Here is a 17,682-nt window from a genome sequence, read left to right as displayed (position 1 = left end):
TTCAATGTGATGTTCTGGTCACATGCCTATCTCTTTAACTTTAGGCCAGTGCTGTACTTCACCTGTCTTGTTCATCTCATATGTGAATACAAATTGTGCTTTTAAAAAATTGTTTGATTAAAAGATATTCAGGGCACTAATCTGTGTTTGTGTGAGAATGTGACTGCCTGCCCTCATCTGCCTGATCTCAGCACAGGGACAACCTGAACAAATATGCTGAGTTGATTCTTCTGACATTACAATAGATTCCACGTCGTCTCATGAAGCTCTGAAAGGGATGGGAGGGTGCAGCAGAGGCCCCTGAATAAACAACCATTAAATTCTCCCTACGTCTGCATGAGGGGAACCTTCAGACTTGGGGCCGCGCTTTAAACAAACACAAAAACCAAAAAAAAAAAAACAACAGAATTTAATGTAGAGAGAGGGAAAATGTGAGATTAAGGAAGCTCATTTTATCCAGCCTACTTCATCTTTTTATGCTAGATGATTAGTGGACAGTGAGATAAAGTGAGGAAGACGGGTGTAGGGAGAGAAGAGGGGGATGAAGGAGAAGATGAAAGCTTTGTTGTGCTGATGCTTAATGAGCTGGAAAACACAATTGAACTTCTCTGACTGTGGAAATTGCTGTGAGGGCATCGTAAATTAGCGCCAGTGTGGGAGCTAGCCCGCTGACAGAAAAGGGGCTTTGTGTGGTGAAGGCTTCTTCACAGGCCTGCAGCCACTGGGATCCTCACAGTGGTGTCATAGCTCGATCTGTCGCACGACATGGAGTTCGGCGGACACTTGTAAACATGGGCGAGGTTAACTGTTTGGCAGCTTTTTTGTTGCCATTAATTCTTGTTCTCCACTCCACTATCCACCTGTTGATCTGTGATTTAAAAAAAAAAAAAAAAAGACTTTTACCTGACCTAAGGTGCTTTATATCATGCAGTCCATTCTTTCTTTGTGTGCTGCTACCTGAGCATTATTACTCCATAAACAGTGAGGCCAGACAAAGAGCAGAACAGACAAAGATATGACATAGAGGATAAGGAAGAAAGGGAGCGAAGAGGAGATGGGTCTAACTCTTCTCTGATATTTAGTGAACTCCAAAGGGTGACTCTTCATTCTGGCTTTGCAGGCTTGGCACATGCCTTCTGTTACTAAGTGGCTTCATATTGAAAGGCTCTGCGGATGCTATTCTCTCTCCCACTGGGTGCCAGCCTCTCTGCCCTGGCAGCTGCTGGGCTTTAGAATAGACCCATAGTTTCGCCTCTGCAGGTGAGCTGCACAGCCAAAACAGGGCCCCTGAAAGGCCCTTTCAGAGCCTCAATAGGAAACTGACTTGGGGAGAGAGGAACGGGCACACAATGGCCGCCTTCTCTGGACACAGAGAAGATGGAGATGAGCTATTGGGGTGTTGCTTTAGTTTTGCTTATAGCCATGGCAAGGAGAGGTGATGAGAGAAGAGAGGAGAGGATGATTTTCCCCTGTTAAGTTTTTGAAGGCGTGGTTCTTCCCCCTTAGCAGGTTTTTTTTTTAAGCCCTGCCACTGCCGTGCAGGGATGTCCTGTCATCTTGCGTCTCTGATGTAATTGCTGTGTCTTTGAAACTTGACGAAACAAAATGTTTTTTCCATGTCCTCAGGCAACGGGGGTGACACTCAACTCCTATCCACACCTCCCCTCTTTCCACCCCCTCCCCTCCACTGGAACTCCCTCTCGCCCCAGCAAAACCCTTCCCATGCAGGGAGGAAAGAATGCACCTCCCTCTGCTCCCTCTCACCTCCTTTTCATAGTTTGCCTTTTAACTTTCATTAGCAACAGCTTTCACTGACACATGAAGAGTTGGCAATGGAGAGACAGGGTGAGGGAGGGGATGAGAGATGAAGAGAGTTAAAAAGTGTGGGGATAGAGAGAGTGATGAAGGACAGGAAAAGAGGGTTGGCGATTGCAGCATATCCACATCCTGTCAAAGCAGGACAAATCATCACAAATACAATACAGGACAACCTGGATCTCTGACTCTCTGCTTTCAATTATGACTGGCTGATAATTCACTTCATACTACTATTTAATGATAATAAATGATTTCATTGATATATCACGGTTTCTTATGGTTTTTATTTGAGAGCCTAGAAGTCTAAACTATGTAGTCTGATATTTGGTCACATATCATCTCCTATGCAGAGGTTAAGGGAAAAATCTAAATGTTATTTTTTACCTGTTCATCAGCAGTGAATTGTATCTTCTCTCTACTATCTGCCCAGAAAGACAAATGTTTGCCTGGAACCAAACAAAACCAACATTGCCACAGACTGCTGTGCTCCAGACAAACATGTATGATTTCACGCAGAAAGGAGTTACAGTACACTTGAGATTACAAAAATACCTTCAAAGATTCAATCTGCTGCTGGACAACAGGTAAAATACAACGTTTTGAGTTCTCCCTCTAAAGTTTGCTTCGGAGATGACATCACAAATAACCAAAAAACCAAATTGATTTTGCCCAAGTAGTAGAAAAAATATATTTTTTAATTAATCTCTTTCAGGGAATATGTCCCATCCAGTTCTTTGCACTTTGAATGAGGAGCAGAATCTGATGAGACTGAAGCCACAAGATAAATTAGGACAGGCTGTGTGGGTTGTATTCAAATTATTCTGTGTTAGTTTGAATTATATATATATATATATATATATATATATATATATATATATACTTATATATATATATCTTTTGAAATTTGTATAATTTTGTTCTGGTAAAACACTAAAACCCCTGTGACTAAATAGCATTAACACCAGGTTACATGCTTACCAAGTGAGAGGGTCAAATTAAAATGGGGGTCAAATTAAAATGAGGGTCATTTTAATTTGGCCCAACAGACCTGCTGCAGAAATATTCTTTTGTTATTGTTTGCATTTCACATGCGATTTTAAACACACGTCGTCTGAGAGATTATGGAGCCTTTAGCTGTCTAATATAATTAAGTTGGGTAAGAAGATGCTATCAGTCCCTGTCTCATTTTTCCTCTCTTTTCTTTCTCTCTCCTCCTCTAATCAGTTCCACTCTGTTATTGCTGGCCCGGGGCTGTTTACCTCTTTGCTAAACTGCTTTCACAAGCATGAGACCAAAGCCTGCTCAAATGTCTATTAGACCCTTTAAATACCCACTCAGACCCACAGTCAGTGTGTGGCTGACCTGAAAGCGGTTGTTACCATCATTATGGAATCAATGCTCGCTGATCTGGCGTTCCTCACACCTTCTCCAGCCAGGAATCATTTTTCCCTCTGAAGTTAGTCGGCCACTTTTGAAAGGTTAAGTGGTGAATAGGGGCTCTCATGGCAGCACAGAAGGCCGAGCAGACTGACAGAGACAGCCTGTGACCGCAGCCCTGGAGGACATTAAACGCTATGAAATCCAGGACAGACAGTTTAACAAAAATTCTGAGGACAGACATGCTCATGAATGCACCATGCTTCATGTACTATTTGCTCTGAGGTTTTGAGAAGAAAGAAGCATTTCCTGCAGTCAGGCCAGCTGGGAGTGATTTAGTGACATTAGTGAAATCCCATTCTGGCAAGCGTCTTTCCTCAGGGATAAGTTCATAGGACTATGTAAACCAATAATGTAACAGCAACCCTCTTTAGTGAGATTCATCTTGTGCTGGCTTATTTGAAGGACACAGTGGGCATCATTATTTTGTTAGCTTAATTTGCAAAGAGCGCTGGGAGTTTTGAGTTTACCTCTCCTGCTACAATATTTAACTCTTATTATTGACATGTGTGAATAGTTGCGGAAACACATACAGCCTGTAGTACGGTACCTTCCACAGTCAAGCAGCTTCTACCTCACTGGGCTGTGCTATTTATTATCGAACAGAATTTATTCTTGTCACTTTTGTTCACGTGAACTGCAACGGTTCAGAGCTCAACAAACAAAACAAAATTCTCTCCTACCAAACCTGCCGAATAAAATTTGAATTAAAGAAGCATCCTGGGCATTGTGGGAGATAGCTCCTTCACATTAGGCTGTGTTGTCTCATCACAATATGTAACAGCTTTTAAATGCCTGAACAGTGATTGCGGCATTGAGTCACTGATTATGTCACCAAAAGGCAAACTGAGCTCAGTGAGAAATTTCAAACCACGCGATGACATGCAGCAGTTCCAGATATCATTTTCAACAAATGAGTAATGATCACTCAGCAGTACCTCAATAATATGAACTAAAGGAACTAAAACCTGCTTTATTATGAAATTGTACCAGTCAACCCTCAAAGTTTAACCTCCACAATCTTCCACAACACTCATAATGAGAAATATCTACAGAAAACCGTACAAGCATCACTTCATTTTATCTCCTTATATGGCATCTGCTACTCTTTCTGTTTCCTTTACTATGCCTGAACTGTTTGACCGCGCTTTATCTGCAGTTGTTTTTGTCCACATTCTGTAAACATGTCCAACAGACAGGAATAATATTATCACTGGAGAGATACTGTATGTAACAGTGTGACACTGGTGCTTATTTTGTATGTAGAGCTGGTGGGATTCAGAGGAAGGGAGGAGACGCTCAACATTAGTTTTCTTTTAGTTTAGTTTGGCAAAACACCTCTGAGCAGTGAATTTAAAAGACATGTTTACAGCACCTCCCTTTAAAGTAAGTTACATACAGCAGTACGTGCATGGCAGCAAGTTGTCCCGTAGCACTGACGGTAACCCCTTTCCTCTTTCATGCTGTGTCTCTTTTTACTCTGCTGTTGTCTGCATTCTGCAGGTATGTAATTACGGTTTGAAAAGGTTGGAGCCAGACGTTCCACAGGGCACAGCGTGGGAACAAAGCAGGGTCTGGGAGGCGAGGTCAGGGAGCACAGCGGCTGCACGGGGGCTTCAGACAACAGAGATAGACATCTTAGGGACAGTCATCGTCCTCAAATGAAAGTGCGCGAGTGGAGTCCATTCGGAGGTCTGACTCACATCCTCTGACTGTGTCGAGGATAGTTTACATGGCATTGAAAGATGTGGAATGAGCAACTTTGCAATCTGGCATGAATAGAGGTCGTTATAGTAGCTGCGGCTGATGAACGATGTATTACATGTAACAGGATTCCTCAAATCCGATAACAATTTGTCATTGTGACGCACTGCAACTACTGAACATTAAAAAACCAAAAAATATATCTGAATTGTTCTCAGGGACAAATGCACCCTGTGTGTGGTTATCAAATAATGGAAATGATAAAAGGAGGGATTTTATGAGATAAAACAATAATACATTGTCGGTCTTTTTTTTGTTTTTAGGAGATTTTTGGATTAAAATAGGAACAAAACATGGCTTTTGGCTAAATATAAAAGCACTCTTTGCAGCAAAACATTTACAACAGCATTTAGAGTAAAACCTATAAGTATCTCATAGAGTCCACGTCCTGTCCACATCCTGACATCAGGGTGGCCTCATAATAATCTGTTTTGTTTTTTAAACTTGACAGAGACAATTGTGTTTTATTTAGCATGGTTGTCTTCACATTATGTGTGGTGCTCTCTCACATAACTTGAAGATTAGTAGAGTAGGAAAACTTGGGGACTGTTTGTTGATGCTGAGAAGTTTCTTTCTTGGATTATACTTCTCCAGATTTTCTATTGTAAGGTGCTGGAAAATTAACATTAGACTCTTTTACTTTGGGGAAGATTTTCGGACAAACTGGTCTCTCTATTGAGGGAAACTGCATTTGTGTGACGCCAAGCCTGCGCATTAGAGCAGCCTGAGAAGCTGTGCTCCAATTAGTTGTGGATAAATGATGGGGACCAATGATTAAGTAATCATCTTAATTGAATCAGCTTGGTGTGACATTTTTTTGTCACCAGGCAGTCCTGTAATTATCCTTTGACCGTTTAACAAAGAAACCACTGGCATTTGAAGTATGAAGATGCACAAATAGGAGGCATAAATCACCATTAATGAGAGACAAATAACAGTCTTTCATTAATGTTTACATATTCTCATAGGCTGAACTTTTTTATTTCCGATAATAATAGCGTATGAACTTCAAAAGAAGCGTTTTGTCAGCTGATCATATCTGTGTAATATCCTTATCTTTATTGAGAAAAAACTAAAAGCAGAGAGCATAAGAAAGTTTCATCTGCCGCCATAACTGCACAGAGCGGGCACATGTTTCTTTAATAAGGATGAAAGCGCGGTACTCTTGTAACCGGATCTCTCTGTAGCAGGCAGCTTTCCATCAAGGAACAGCAGGATCCTCTCTTTAACCCAGGAGCATCAGGATAGATGGGACCGTGACACGCAAACTCAAACAAACACAACGCACAAGTTCAGAGCATGACAGAATCTGAGAGGATTTCCGCGGTCTTATGGATGCAATTGTGATGTGTGAGGGGGGGGGGGCAAGGGAGCGGGCAGCAGTGAAGGCAGTGTAAGGAACATCCCTAACACCTGTCCTCGCTGTTAACACCTGTAGTCAGTGTCGGCCCTCTCTGTTGTCGTGACAGTGTTTCACAGGATGTGCTCCCTGCTGAGTGCATTGAGCCGACGGCTCTGTGATGAATTTTGTGCTGCTGGGGGTCAGAGGTTAAAGGTTAGGGTTACTCCAGCTGGCAGCCAGGGCCGCAGCGGACTCCAGTGAGGAGGCATTCAGTGGCTGGAGCAGGAGGAGGGAGAGGGGGAGGCAGAGGAGGTTAGGAGGCCGAGGTTGTTTCTCTCTGTGTATTGTTTTAAATACTCCACCCTCGAGGGCTCTTTCATACCTGGCATCAATCATCACTTCTCTCAGATGTTAATAAAAGCTGAAAAAGCAGATATCACTATATTACATTGAATAGGCCTTTAGCTTTAAAAGTTAAAGCAGCTATATTCAACATTTTTATATTAACAATGGATCACATGACTACGTGTGTGTGAAGGGGGGCACTAGTAGTAATATACCAATAGATTATTATTACCCAACATGACCTCTGCTGCCCTCAGTTATTGCAGGGTTTAATAACTGTAAAACTACTGTGAGTGCATGGCAGTCGTCAAGTTCCTGCAGGTCCCCGGTTCATCCTGTAGAGGGCATATTGTTTAATTAATGAGCCACATCTGCCAAGTGTTGGCATGATGTGTGTTTGATTTAACAGAGTTTTCCAAAACATTAGTTCTCCCCGACTGGAAAATGTGTTTAATGAGAAGCGTACAAAACACAGTAAATAGCCATTAAACTTACTTTAACAGCTCCCACATGTTTACTGAGTTTATGAGGGGTGTGATTGAGGGAGGATAAGGGTGTGAGGTATGTTTGTGTGTGCGTGAGAGAGAGATCCAGAGGGACCACCTGAGCTTTCCCTCTCATTATTGTGCCTTTAATATAATATTTCCATGGTTGATAAACGCTGTCAATGCAGTGTGATGGCTCTGTGTCAGCTCAAGCAGCTGGAGTCACTAATGGCCAGCTTTCACACAGAGCAGCTTTCCGGATTAGCTGCTCTGGACAAAAAGGTTAACCATATTCCTATGTGTCTCCTCTGAAGCAGACAATTAGTTTCCCAGTCTTCTGTCATCAGTTACATAACAGACAGGGGAAAGTTGCTCCTTCTGCCTGTCTCCTGTGCAGCTCCTGGTCCATCTCCCCTCAACTGCCTCAGCTGTCATCGGCGCTATTATTGCTGGAAAACTGTCTCCGACATTACCTGTGGAGCCAGATATTCAGGTGGCTCCTGAACCCAGACTGGCTGGCTCATCACTCCCCTCCTTAACCTCCTCCCATGGAGGAGGCTTTTTATTAAGCACTGGTATTAAAACATGTTAAAGGCAGTGTCAAAAGAGCTGAAGTGCTGGCATGCAACTGTTGAGCAGATGGCTCACTAATTCTTTCTGTGGTCGCTTCACGAGTCTGACAGCTCTCCCGTTCACCAGACCGTCGTCACAACATTTCATGTTCGCCTCCGCTCTTCCATGGAGGTCTTTCCCTCAGCCCTGTAATTTGTGCGGTTAAACTCCACCGTGAGATGTCTAATGTGTGTTTAATGGGTGTTGGTGAAGCATCAATTAAGTTAATTGTAGATCATTGAGTTAATTTTAGTTATTTAGAAAACCCCAGCTTTCCTAAATGTTGTGAGTGTGGGGGGATATGACGGAGGACTGTGAGTAAAGACTGTAGGGTGGTTAGCTCCCAGCCCTATGCTCCAGGACGACCTTTATGGGATTTACTGATGGTAATGACGATGATCATGAGGTTTTGGTGCTGATGATTGTTTTAGTGTGGAGGGGTGACTTTTCCATTTTCATACAATTATGTAATATTAATTATCAGATCTCAAACAACAATACAGTACAGTGTTGAGGTTTAGCATGGAGTCTGACGTCTCGGACTGATTGTCGCCTGTTTAAATATTCTATTTTCTATTTGTTTCTTTACCATTAGAGAAATCTTGATAAAGATGCCACTTTAAGTAGAAACGTGAGGGCTGCATTCCTCACTGTCTTAGCAGTGGTAAGCTGCTATTGGTTTGGGGCGGAGCCAGGACAACAGATGCTGCACTAAAGTTACAATTTCAAGAAAGTGCTGTCATCAGTGGCAATGACATATTAATCTGCCGTATCTGACTACACATTGTGCATGTGCGTCAGAGACACTGCAAACTGTGCACACATGCATTCATTTTTCATGCACGCACTTATACACCAGATGCAGCAAATGTGTAACAGAAACATTAAAAAAAATTAAACAGAGACCTTTCATTTTAAAATGGGAATTTAGTCAAATATTCGTTTTAGTGGTTTCCCCCATAAATTGCTGCAAGCTGCAACATTTGGAGCATGTTTTCTAACCAGGAATTATAGACATAAATCATGACTTAATGTTGCATTTAAATAGTTACAGACAGGCAATTTATTCTTGGCTTCCTCTTTGCAATTTGTGCAATAACATTGTGTGACCATGCGTTTGTGTGTGTGTGTGTTTGGAAGTTTATTGGGAGTTGCCATTACTTGCTGACAACTCCCATTGGTTCTGATATTGCTCCTACATTTTCTAAAAGGCTTGCCATTCACATGACACATGCGTGTTCATGTATTGCACCAGCAAAAGCACCTAACCAACAGCAGGATACAAGCAAAATTACAAGCAGTGTGACGGGAAGAGGGCAAACATATTTGTACTTCATGCACTTGGCAGATTCAACCAAGCCTCTGATGAGTCCTAGCGGTGTCAGGGTACAATCTGTGCACACCACATGTAAAGATTCAATTATCCTCATATCCCCTGCAGCCCGTTTGAAAGAAGAGAGGCTCATTGAGAAATATCCTGCCTATCTTTCATGCTGGTTTTGCCTCCAGGCTGAATAATTACTCTACATAAATTTTTTCACCACCAAAGATAAGTATTTACAAACTCATTGTGACACATGGCCCATATATCATCCAAATGAGTAAATACTGTAACATAAAAATGTATATGTTTTTTAATATATGAGAATATCAGAACAATAAACATTCATGATCATGTTAAATTTAGACAGTTTTTTTTATAGAATGTCACGTTTTTAGTGTATAAAAACTACTTTCTCCGACCAACAAAAGTAAGTGGCAATAAAATAAAACAAGGATTTGGCATGGGATGTCAAGTTGGGAATTGCACTGTTTTATTTTCTTGCTGAGAATTGGATGAGAATATCAATATCACTCTCATACCTTTATGGTCAAAATTATGCCACACCAGCAGCCAGCTGGCTCGGCATGAAGACTGGAAACCAGGGGAAACAGCTAACCTGGCTCTGTCCAAAGGTAAACAATCCCATCTACCAGCACCTCTTAAACTCACAAACGAACACATTTGTTTAATGCGTGCAAAAATCAAAGCGTAAAAAACAGCAATTTGCTCTTTTACTCGGGTTAAGTCCAAAAGCTAATTACTGCTCGCTAAAAATGTTCAATATTAAAACATAGTTCATGTTAGTATTTATTTATACTGCTACTTGCCAGTGTTGCTGGGGAAAACTACCTCTCCTACCTTTACGACTGCTTTCAAACTTTCCAACAGTGACTGAGACACAATTCAGCCTGATGGAGAACGACTCATTTGCTGAGCTGCTGCGCTCTGCCACAACCAGGGGCTGGTTAAACCACAGAGGAGCATGTTTTCCTGGAAGCCTGAGGGAGCACCAGAAGTTCAGGGAGCAGAGAGTCATGTGGTTAATCTGTGTTGGTAACTGCTGGGCCTCTGGGCTTCACATGAAAGCTGTTTTACTGATGTGTGCAGAACACAGAGGGTGGATTGGTAGAAGCTTCGGCGCACTTTATCCATCAAACCTCACTTTCAAGGCTTCGGGCCGCGGGATGTCTTCTCCCAGGGTTGCGGTTTCTGCAAGACATTTCTGCAATGGCTCACCAGCCAGTTAGTCATCAGCATGAACCTGGCAGCAGTGTTTTTCTGATTATCTTCATATAGACAAGCTTTTTTAAAGGAATAGATTGGCATTTTGGAAAATTTGATTATTTGCTTTCTTGCAGAGAATTGGATGAGAAGATCAATACCACTCTCAGTGGCTGGTCAGCTGGTCAGTTTAGGTTAGCATAAAGACAGGAACAGCTAGCCTGGCTCTGTCCTAAGGTAACAAAACCAGCCTACCAGCACCTAATTAATACTTTATATCTCATTTGTTTAATCCATACAATAATCAAAATGCAAAAATAACAATCTATGGTTTTACAAGGGCTGTCTTTAAACGGAGTCAGTCCAAGTGTCTCCCCCTGCTTTCTGTCTTTATGCTAAGCTAAGCTAACCAGCTGCTGCCCGTACCTTCACATTTAACATACAAGTGTGAGAATGGCATTGATCTTCTCATTTCATTCTTAGCAAGAAAGTAACTAAGTGTATTTCCTAACATATCTAAATATTCATTTAAATATGTAGACTGAATACAGCTGTAAAAGCTGAACCAAACAGCCATTGTTTGCTTTCCGGTATTTCACAGACCTTACAGACGTCTGGCGTTTGCTTGCTAAGGGCAAGCTTTTTTGCGTCGAAGACAGTAGACCACTCAGTGACCTGGGAATGGGGCTAGTCGAGGGGCAATGTTGGACATGCACATATGGATCTGATAGAGAGGGCAGATAACCAGCAGACGCAGTGGAGCCATCCCTTGTACAGGGCAGGAAGTGTGTGGTGTTTCTGTCTGCTCCTGTTCTACTGTATAGTGTGTGTGTGTGTGTGTGTGTGTGTGTGTGCTGAATCCTGTTGTCATGACACATTATTAACCCATATGTTAACTTAATGACTCTCCCACTGAGTGAAAGAGGTGCTGTGAAGAGTTCTCACAATGCCTCAAAGGCAACGGTAGTTTGAAGAAGAGATCAGCAGATGCTGAAACACTGAGCTGAAATGAAATCATGCTCCAGAGGGGTGTATATGTTATGTTAAATTCACTGACTTTGTTTATGGCAGTGTATCTCAACTTACACATGTTTAACAAAGCCTCAGAGATAAAGGTTGTCTTTCTTGGCTGCATATCAGTAAAACCGATTCATAAAGTGAGCTGTAATTTCAACAGCTTATGTATATCGAACATGGAGGCGTTTTATTCTGAAATAATGAGTTCTACAGTGTGGTGGGATCTTTGCATAGACGTCGATTGGAGCTGACACATTGAACAGTTGCTTCACTTAAGTGTGGTGCCTGGTACTAAAATCACAGACAGATCATCTGCCTCCAATCTGTCCTCCTGCAGTGTATGTGTATGTGAAGGGCAATTAGTCGTTTTAAATGGTTGAAGCTGTTTGCAGGAGGGAGTCTCTCTGTGTCTGAGAAGATTCCTGTGAAAGTAAGCCAAGCATAAAGAACATGTGCACTGGGCTTCATCCTTGTATGTACAAAATTTCACATCAATCCATCCATAGTTGTGATATTTCAATGTGGACCAAATTAGTGGACCAACCAACCGATAGACTGACACTATCATCCCGAGAGTCACGCGACAGAAGAACAATAATATACATTTACATATGATAAAACGTGACACAAAGCAAAACATTAAATAAACAAATTATAAAAATATGTTAAGAAGAGACATCATCCAGTTAAAGCAAGCACATTTAAAAACACAAATTAAACCATATGTCAATGGTTCAATACTATGGATTTCTAAAATGTGTTGGAAATACAGATACAAGGAGCAATGAAACCAACTTTGTGAACAGCGCTGGATGTAAGCGCTAAATTGCATCTGTTTCAGAGTCACAGTGTCAGGCATAGTCCAGTATATAAACAAAGACTGTTGGAGTGGTGTAAAACATTATTTATTTATTAATAATTTATAATATTAATTTATTATTTATATGTACAATAAATAATAATGTGCTTTATTTATATAGCACTGTAGTTCACTGAGCCCAAGAAGTAGGGACAACCCTCTTAAGGAGAATGTAGAAAACAGTTACTGCATAATAAAGTTTGTCTTGTGATAAAATATGTCAACCTCAGCTTAAAGGCTAATGGGTGTTATAACCTTGAGATCGCTGATTGCTGATAAGGACAATCGATCACACAAAATGTAGTCATAAAACAGGTAATTATATTTGATCAGTAATGAATTCAGTACTTTTAACTGTCTCTACATGCAATGAATCAGACACAAGAATTACCTTTTAATAACAACACAGTACAATAGCAAAGTTTAACTAAAACATGAGTGATAATCTTAATTTGACAGATAGATATATGTGCAGTACATTCACTACTATTAGACGTGACGACAGAATGAGGAATTTAACTGTAAACGACCACTGGCACTGAGACACTATTACGCTGCTTTGCTAAAGGAAATGTTCTTTTTTTTTTTTATTTATTTTTTTATGAGCCACTTTGTTATACACAACACGTACGAGATAAGGAGTGATGAATAACTTACAGTGAGCTTTCCTGTATTCAGAGGATACAAAGGTCAAGAAAATCTAACTGGTTTATTGGTCCTTTGCTTCAGGTGAACTGAAGTCAGACTTCCTTTTTGTTTGGATCCATAACGTTGAGCTGACTGCAAAAAGAGACACCATGTTCAGGTAAGAAGACTACACTTCTCTTCAAAGGGTTTCTGACTTAGCTAACAATGACCTGGTTTTAATGGTTAACAGTGTATAGATGGTATAGTTTGTTTCTTTGACTGAACAAGGATCAATTGTGTAATGTCCATGACACAAGGATCTGAAATCTGACATTAATCCTGAGTCTTTTCACTTGCAGGGTTTCTCTAATAATCTGTGTTTCTCTGATATTTGGCATCACAGCAAAGCCATACAAACCCTGGGTATGTTTACGTTGCTCCTGGCTGTGCACAATATTACACTGTAAACTCTACCGCTTTACATCACATGATAAATTATGCCTGATTAGTTTTAAAATGACAAAGGTGTTTGTACGGTCGCTAACTTGTATTTGGATGACAGTCACGTAATATTTGTGCTCTTTTCACAGAATAAATTTACAGATGAAGCATTCCAGGATACTGTTATGTAAGTTGTAATTTCCTTTAACTAACATGGAAGTGAGTAATCTTCCTTTGGACACAGGAACTGTAGACTGAGATTGTGTGATATATACTTCAGGTCCATAGATGACAAAGGAAAAATGTCCTGGGGAATGGAAGTGGAGCCTCCAGAGGACATGGATGAGACTCATTATAACATCGACCCCAGCATGATGATTTGGAAGAGTATGACAGGCAAGGAACTGGACAAACAGCCCCCGAAGGCTGAAGAAGACTTGGATGAGCTGCACCATCCTTCCATGGCTGATCTCCTCAAAGTCCAAATCCAAAACCTGGAGGTCTTCTCAGCTGCCGACATCCAGGCAAAGCGCGCACAGGAAGAACCCAACATGAACCAGGAACCAGAGGAGGACAGAGACGACATCGACCACCCTGTTTTCAGTAAGGTGGCAGAAGAACCTGAACAGGATAAGGATGAATATAAAGATGGTGCAGAGGTCCGAGTAGCACACTCTGAACCTGAGAAGGACGAAGATGACATCTATCATCACGATGACCAGCCTTCACCTGTGCAGACGGAGTGGCTGAGACGTGAGGCCAGGGGGGAGAGTGAGGTCAGAGTTCACCTTCAACCAGAGGAGGACATGGACGACCTGTACCACAGAGACCTCCTGCTGCCCATCCCTCACCAAGCTGATGCTGCAGCTGCCGCACCTGTTGAACTGCCCTCTCAGAGGAAGCACAGCGAACCAGAGGAAGATCTGGATGATCTGTACCACCAGTGATCCTTCAAGAACCCACACAACCTGTGTAGATCCTTATCATTTCAAATCAGACACAGCTCATACACTGCAGCTGCAACAGGTAAATAAATCACAAATTTCCTTCGAATCCTTTAAACTGTCTTAATACAAGAATGAACACACCTCAGTATCATTGTCGTTGATATGTATCTTGATGATAAAGACACTTTAACAACCTCATCAAAGACTTTGTGTCTTTCATTTATTGACAAGCATTTACAACACAGAAGTTATTTACAAAAATACAAAATCATTTTTGCTTCATGTAAACTGGAAATTAATCAGATCATATTTAAGGTATTAATTACACATTAACGAGCATAAAATAAGCTTTGAATTTACAGCTTCTGGGGGAAGCTAATGCAAAATATTCACCGTCTCTTGATTTTCACTCGAAAGGATTACAGTTGTGACTGAAATTGTCATTAGATCATCATTACTTTAAAATGTGTGTTTCACTGTAGCAGCTCTGCAGGAATAACCCCCTTCTTCAGTATCAAGTTACCATAAAGAGCCGTTTCCCTGTGTAGACAGAAGAAAACATTTAAATTCATCAGCTGCATTCAAAGACATGTTTTAAACATTTGCCTCCGATTAATCACCCAGATCTCACATTTGTTCCAAAAGTAATATAGTTAATCAAATGAAACTAAATAGCAGTTCAACGTGATTGTCGGTATCACAGGTAACAGATGACTTGAGAAGGTTTGTTGATTTCTGAAAAAGAAAACTGACAAATAAAATCTTCAGCAAGGTTTCTCCAGTAAAGAATGTCAGCCTGTTCCCTGAAGTTTTACAAAAGGATGCGTGCTTTTGTACTCATCTTGCAAACACAGAAAGAAACATTCAGCTGCAATATTCAAATGAAAGAGAGAAATACAAACCCCGTTGCTACAACAGCACAGGCTCTCTTGGCGCGTTCGTAGAAAACAAACCTCTCCACCTTCTCAAGAGGAGCCTGTATGTCAACAGAAATCGGGACACGATGAGTCAGGAATTAAGAGAATACACAGATGTTTTGCTGTTACCTACTGACGCTTTAACCATTTGGTGCATAGGCTGTTTTACCTGAGACCCAGCCTGACCTAGGAGCTGCGTGTAGGTGTCCCACACGGGGACAGCCAAGCATCTCTGTTTGTCACTGTCTACGAGATCCATGACCGCAGCCTGTGAAACATATCAACACAGATTTGACACACACAATTAAAAAGAGAGCAAAAATAGCCTGTATCATATTGTAGCCGCCAACAAGACAACACTCAGCTGGCTTTAGCTTTAGATTTAAGGGTCCCGTACCGGAGAGGGGACATAGGTATCCAGGGGCAACAGCTTCAAAATGGCCTCCAAAAGCTGTGGGATTCCCACACCTACATTAAGATCAGACATAGTTGGAACAACCCCTCCAATACACACATTCACCCTGCATTTTCTGTTTACAGATGTATGCATTTTGTTTATTTACATACCATCAGCTCTTATCTCTTTTGGGCCATGCCCACAGATAGAAGATGTTGGAAAGTTTGCATCAGCAAGAACTGAAAGAATAAATAAATAAATACATGACTGATTGAATTACAACAGGTTAAGCGTGTCGCCTTTGCCAGAGCACAGGTGAAAGATCTCTTCCGCTCTGCCATTTGCGCTGGTGTTGACTTGAGCTTGGACCGCCTGCTGTCTTACAGTGACTGCATCGACAGCCTGAGAGGAAGGCAATTAATGATCATACCCAGTTCGTCCCCATGCCCCATTTTAGCGAGGGCATACAGCAGCTCGGGTGACAACACGGAGGGGATTCCTCTCAGCACGACCATACTTACAGCCACGGGAGAAAAAAACACAGCCGGAGAGTGTTGAAGCGAAGTGAGAGTTCACCCCGGCGAACTTCCGTCTTCGTTTCGCTCCGCCATAAATGCTAGCTGATAAAAAAAAAATAGTGGTTATAAAAAAAAAAAAAAAAAAAAAAATCTTTATGAGGTAACAAGTCTCGCATGTGTGTTGTGTTTCTCCTGTTGGTCATCAAGCCAAAGTTCAGGCTGTTATCTGTCGGACGTGGCTTTTTGAAGGCTGTCTAACTATCTTGGTTCAACTTCATCGTCTTTTTGGAACGCGTCATGTGATCGGGGGCCCTGATTTGATTGGCTAGAGAGGGGCTACAACGTCAAGTCCCTTTCGCAAACTTGAAATCTAAATAATAGCCTGTAGCCTCACACGGTCGCTTAAACCCACTCACCTGTCAGTCTGTGACTCCTGTTTTCTAACATAAAAAAAAAAAAAAAGAATTATTATGATCTATTTTCGTTCATAGCGTGTCAATACCACCGTGGAGTTAGCTTATAGTGGAAAAAAAAACATGGCTTAATAAATATTGCATAAAATAAAATGATGTATGTTGTATGCTCAATTAAAGATGCGCACTCCTTTGAACAAAGTCATGAGATGGTGGCGGCCTGTCTGAAGCTGGTGTCATTAGTACGACAAGCTGCACAGTCAGTCAATCTCTGTTATTTCTGACACCCTTGGGTGGGCATAATTCAAAACAGACACCCCTGGTGGACGTGTTATTTCTGCGTACGGCCCCCGGTGCCAAGAATGTGAGATAATGAAAATATTTGTCAGATGAAAACCACACTCCACTCGGCCTGTTTCATCTGAGCCGGAGAAACTCAGCTGGATGGCAGAAAAATGCTGAGGAATCCTTTCCATGACCGCAGATCCCGGTCCTGTAAAAAAAAAAAAAAAAAAAAAAAAAAGGCATCTGCATATAAAAAGGCTTTTATAAAAGTCAAGTCACAGTTTAGCATTGCGGGCTTGTGGGCCTGGCCCATGTACTGAATTTACAATCCTCATTCAGCTGCTGTTAATAATATACGGGAGGAAATATGCTGGTGCTTTATTGCAAACTTTAGCGACACATGCTCATGGGAGCCTGTGTGTTTTGCTTTCCGACCCTACATTTAGCTTTGTCCCTGTAATATTTCCTTATAGCACTTGCGATGCTCCGTGTGTATGCCATCTAAAACGCGTTTCCCCACATTACAAGAACCCACTGCTGCAGGGGACCAAGTTTATCGTTGACTTTATCATGTATGTAGTGGGAAAGGATTGGCGTTTATGTAGCAGCTTCCTTTTTTTTATTTTATTTTATTTTTTTTAAAGTGATTTGGATGTAAAGGCATAAATAAAAAGGCACAGATGCAGTGCAGTTCAGCAGTATGAGAGGGAGTTTTGGAGAGGGACGGGAGGCTGCTGAGCAGGAGAAAGGGCCCTTGCAGGAGCCGGGCCTGTCTGTCGGACTGAAAGCCCCTTTCTCCCTCTCTGGACCCATGCTGCTCTCTCTTTATCTCGGCTTCTTTAAATGAGTTTATCACGCTATGAGGGTCTGCGCTGCCAAAATGTAACGTTTTGCCCCCTTTGTCTGCGCGGGA

At 41.6% G+C, this 17,682-nt stretch overlaps 2 protein-coding genes across 2 annotated transcripts; one reads left to right on the top strand and one right to left on the bottom strand.

The window, feature by feature from the left end:
* The first annotated feature begins 12,898 nt into the window (after positions 1–12,898).
* On the top strand, positions 12,899–14,442 carry LOC139622981 (uncharacterized). The gene is made up of 4 exons (XM_071480765.1): positions 12,899–13,029; positions 13,211–13,274; positions 13,442–13,479; positions 13,573–14,442. Exons 1-4 carry the CDS (start codon positions 13,022–13,024, stop codon positions 14,237–14,239), a joined length of 777 nt encoding a protein of 258 aa, XP_071336866.1. The 5' UTR covers positions 12,899–13,021; the 3' UTR covers positions 14,240–14,442.
* Positions 14,438–16,128, bottom strand: fuom (fucose mutarotase). Its single transcript, XM_071480766.1, has 6 exons — positions 15,984–16,128; positions 15,724–15,792; positions 15,554–15,624; positions 15,326–15,424; positions 15,142–15,215; positions 14,438–14,779 (listed from the first exon to the last, which is right to left on the bottom strand). Exons 1-6 carry the CDS (start codon positions 16,066–16,068, stop codon positions 14,713–14,715), a joined length of 465 nt encoding a protein of 154 aa, XP_071336867.1. The 5' UTR covers positions 16,069–16,128; the 3' UTR covers positions 14,438–14,712.
* Positions 16,129–17,682: the final 1,554 nt, after the last annotated feature.

The sequence above is a fragment of the Trachinotus anak genome, unplaced genomic scaffold, assembly GCF_046630095.1.
Source record: "Trachinotus anak isolate AG129_WGS33_773 ecotype Australia unplaced genomic scaffold, CSIRO_AGI_Tana_v1 ptg000007l, whole genome shotgun sequence".
In the NCBI taxonomy this organism is placed as follows: Eukaryota; Metazoa; Chordata; class Actinopteri; order Carangiformes; family Carangidae; genus Trachinotus; species Trachinotus anak.
Note: the sequence above shows the minus strand (reverse complement) of the source record. Positions and strands in the feature narration are given on the sequence as shown.

What these genes read in the sequence shown, in the direction of transcription:
- LOC139622981 (XM_071480765.1), top strand. An exon ending in CAAAGCCATACAAACCCTGG is followed by an intron (nt 13,275 to 13,441) that starts GTATGTTTACGT and finishes CTCTTTTCACAG; the next exon opens with AATAAATTTACAGATGAAGC. An exon ending in GCATTCCAGGATACTGTTAT is followed by an intron (nt 13,480 to 13,572) that starts GTAAGTTGTAAT and finishes TATATACTTCAG; the next exon opens with GTCCATAGATGACAAAGGAA.
- fuom (XM_071480766.1), bottom strand. Translation starts at nt 16,068, where the DNA reads ATGGTCGTGCTGAGAGGAATCCCCTCCGTGTTGTCACCCGAGCTGCTG. An exon ending in ATACCTATGTCCCCTCTCCG is followed by an intron (nt 15,425 to 15,553) that starts GTACGGGACCCT and finishes TATGTTTCACAG; the next exon opens with GCTGCGGTCATGGATCTCGT. An exon ending in TAGGTCAGGCTGGGTCTCAG is followed by an intron (nt 15,216 to 15,325) that starts GTAAAACAGCCT and finishes GTTGACATACAG; the next exon opens with GCTCCTCTTGAGAAGGTGGA.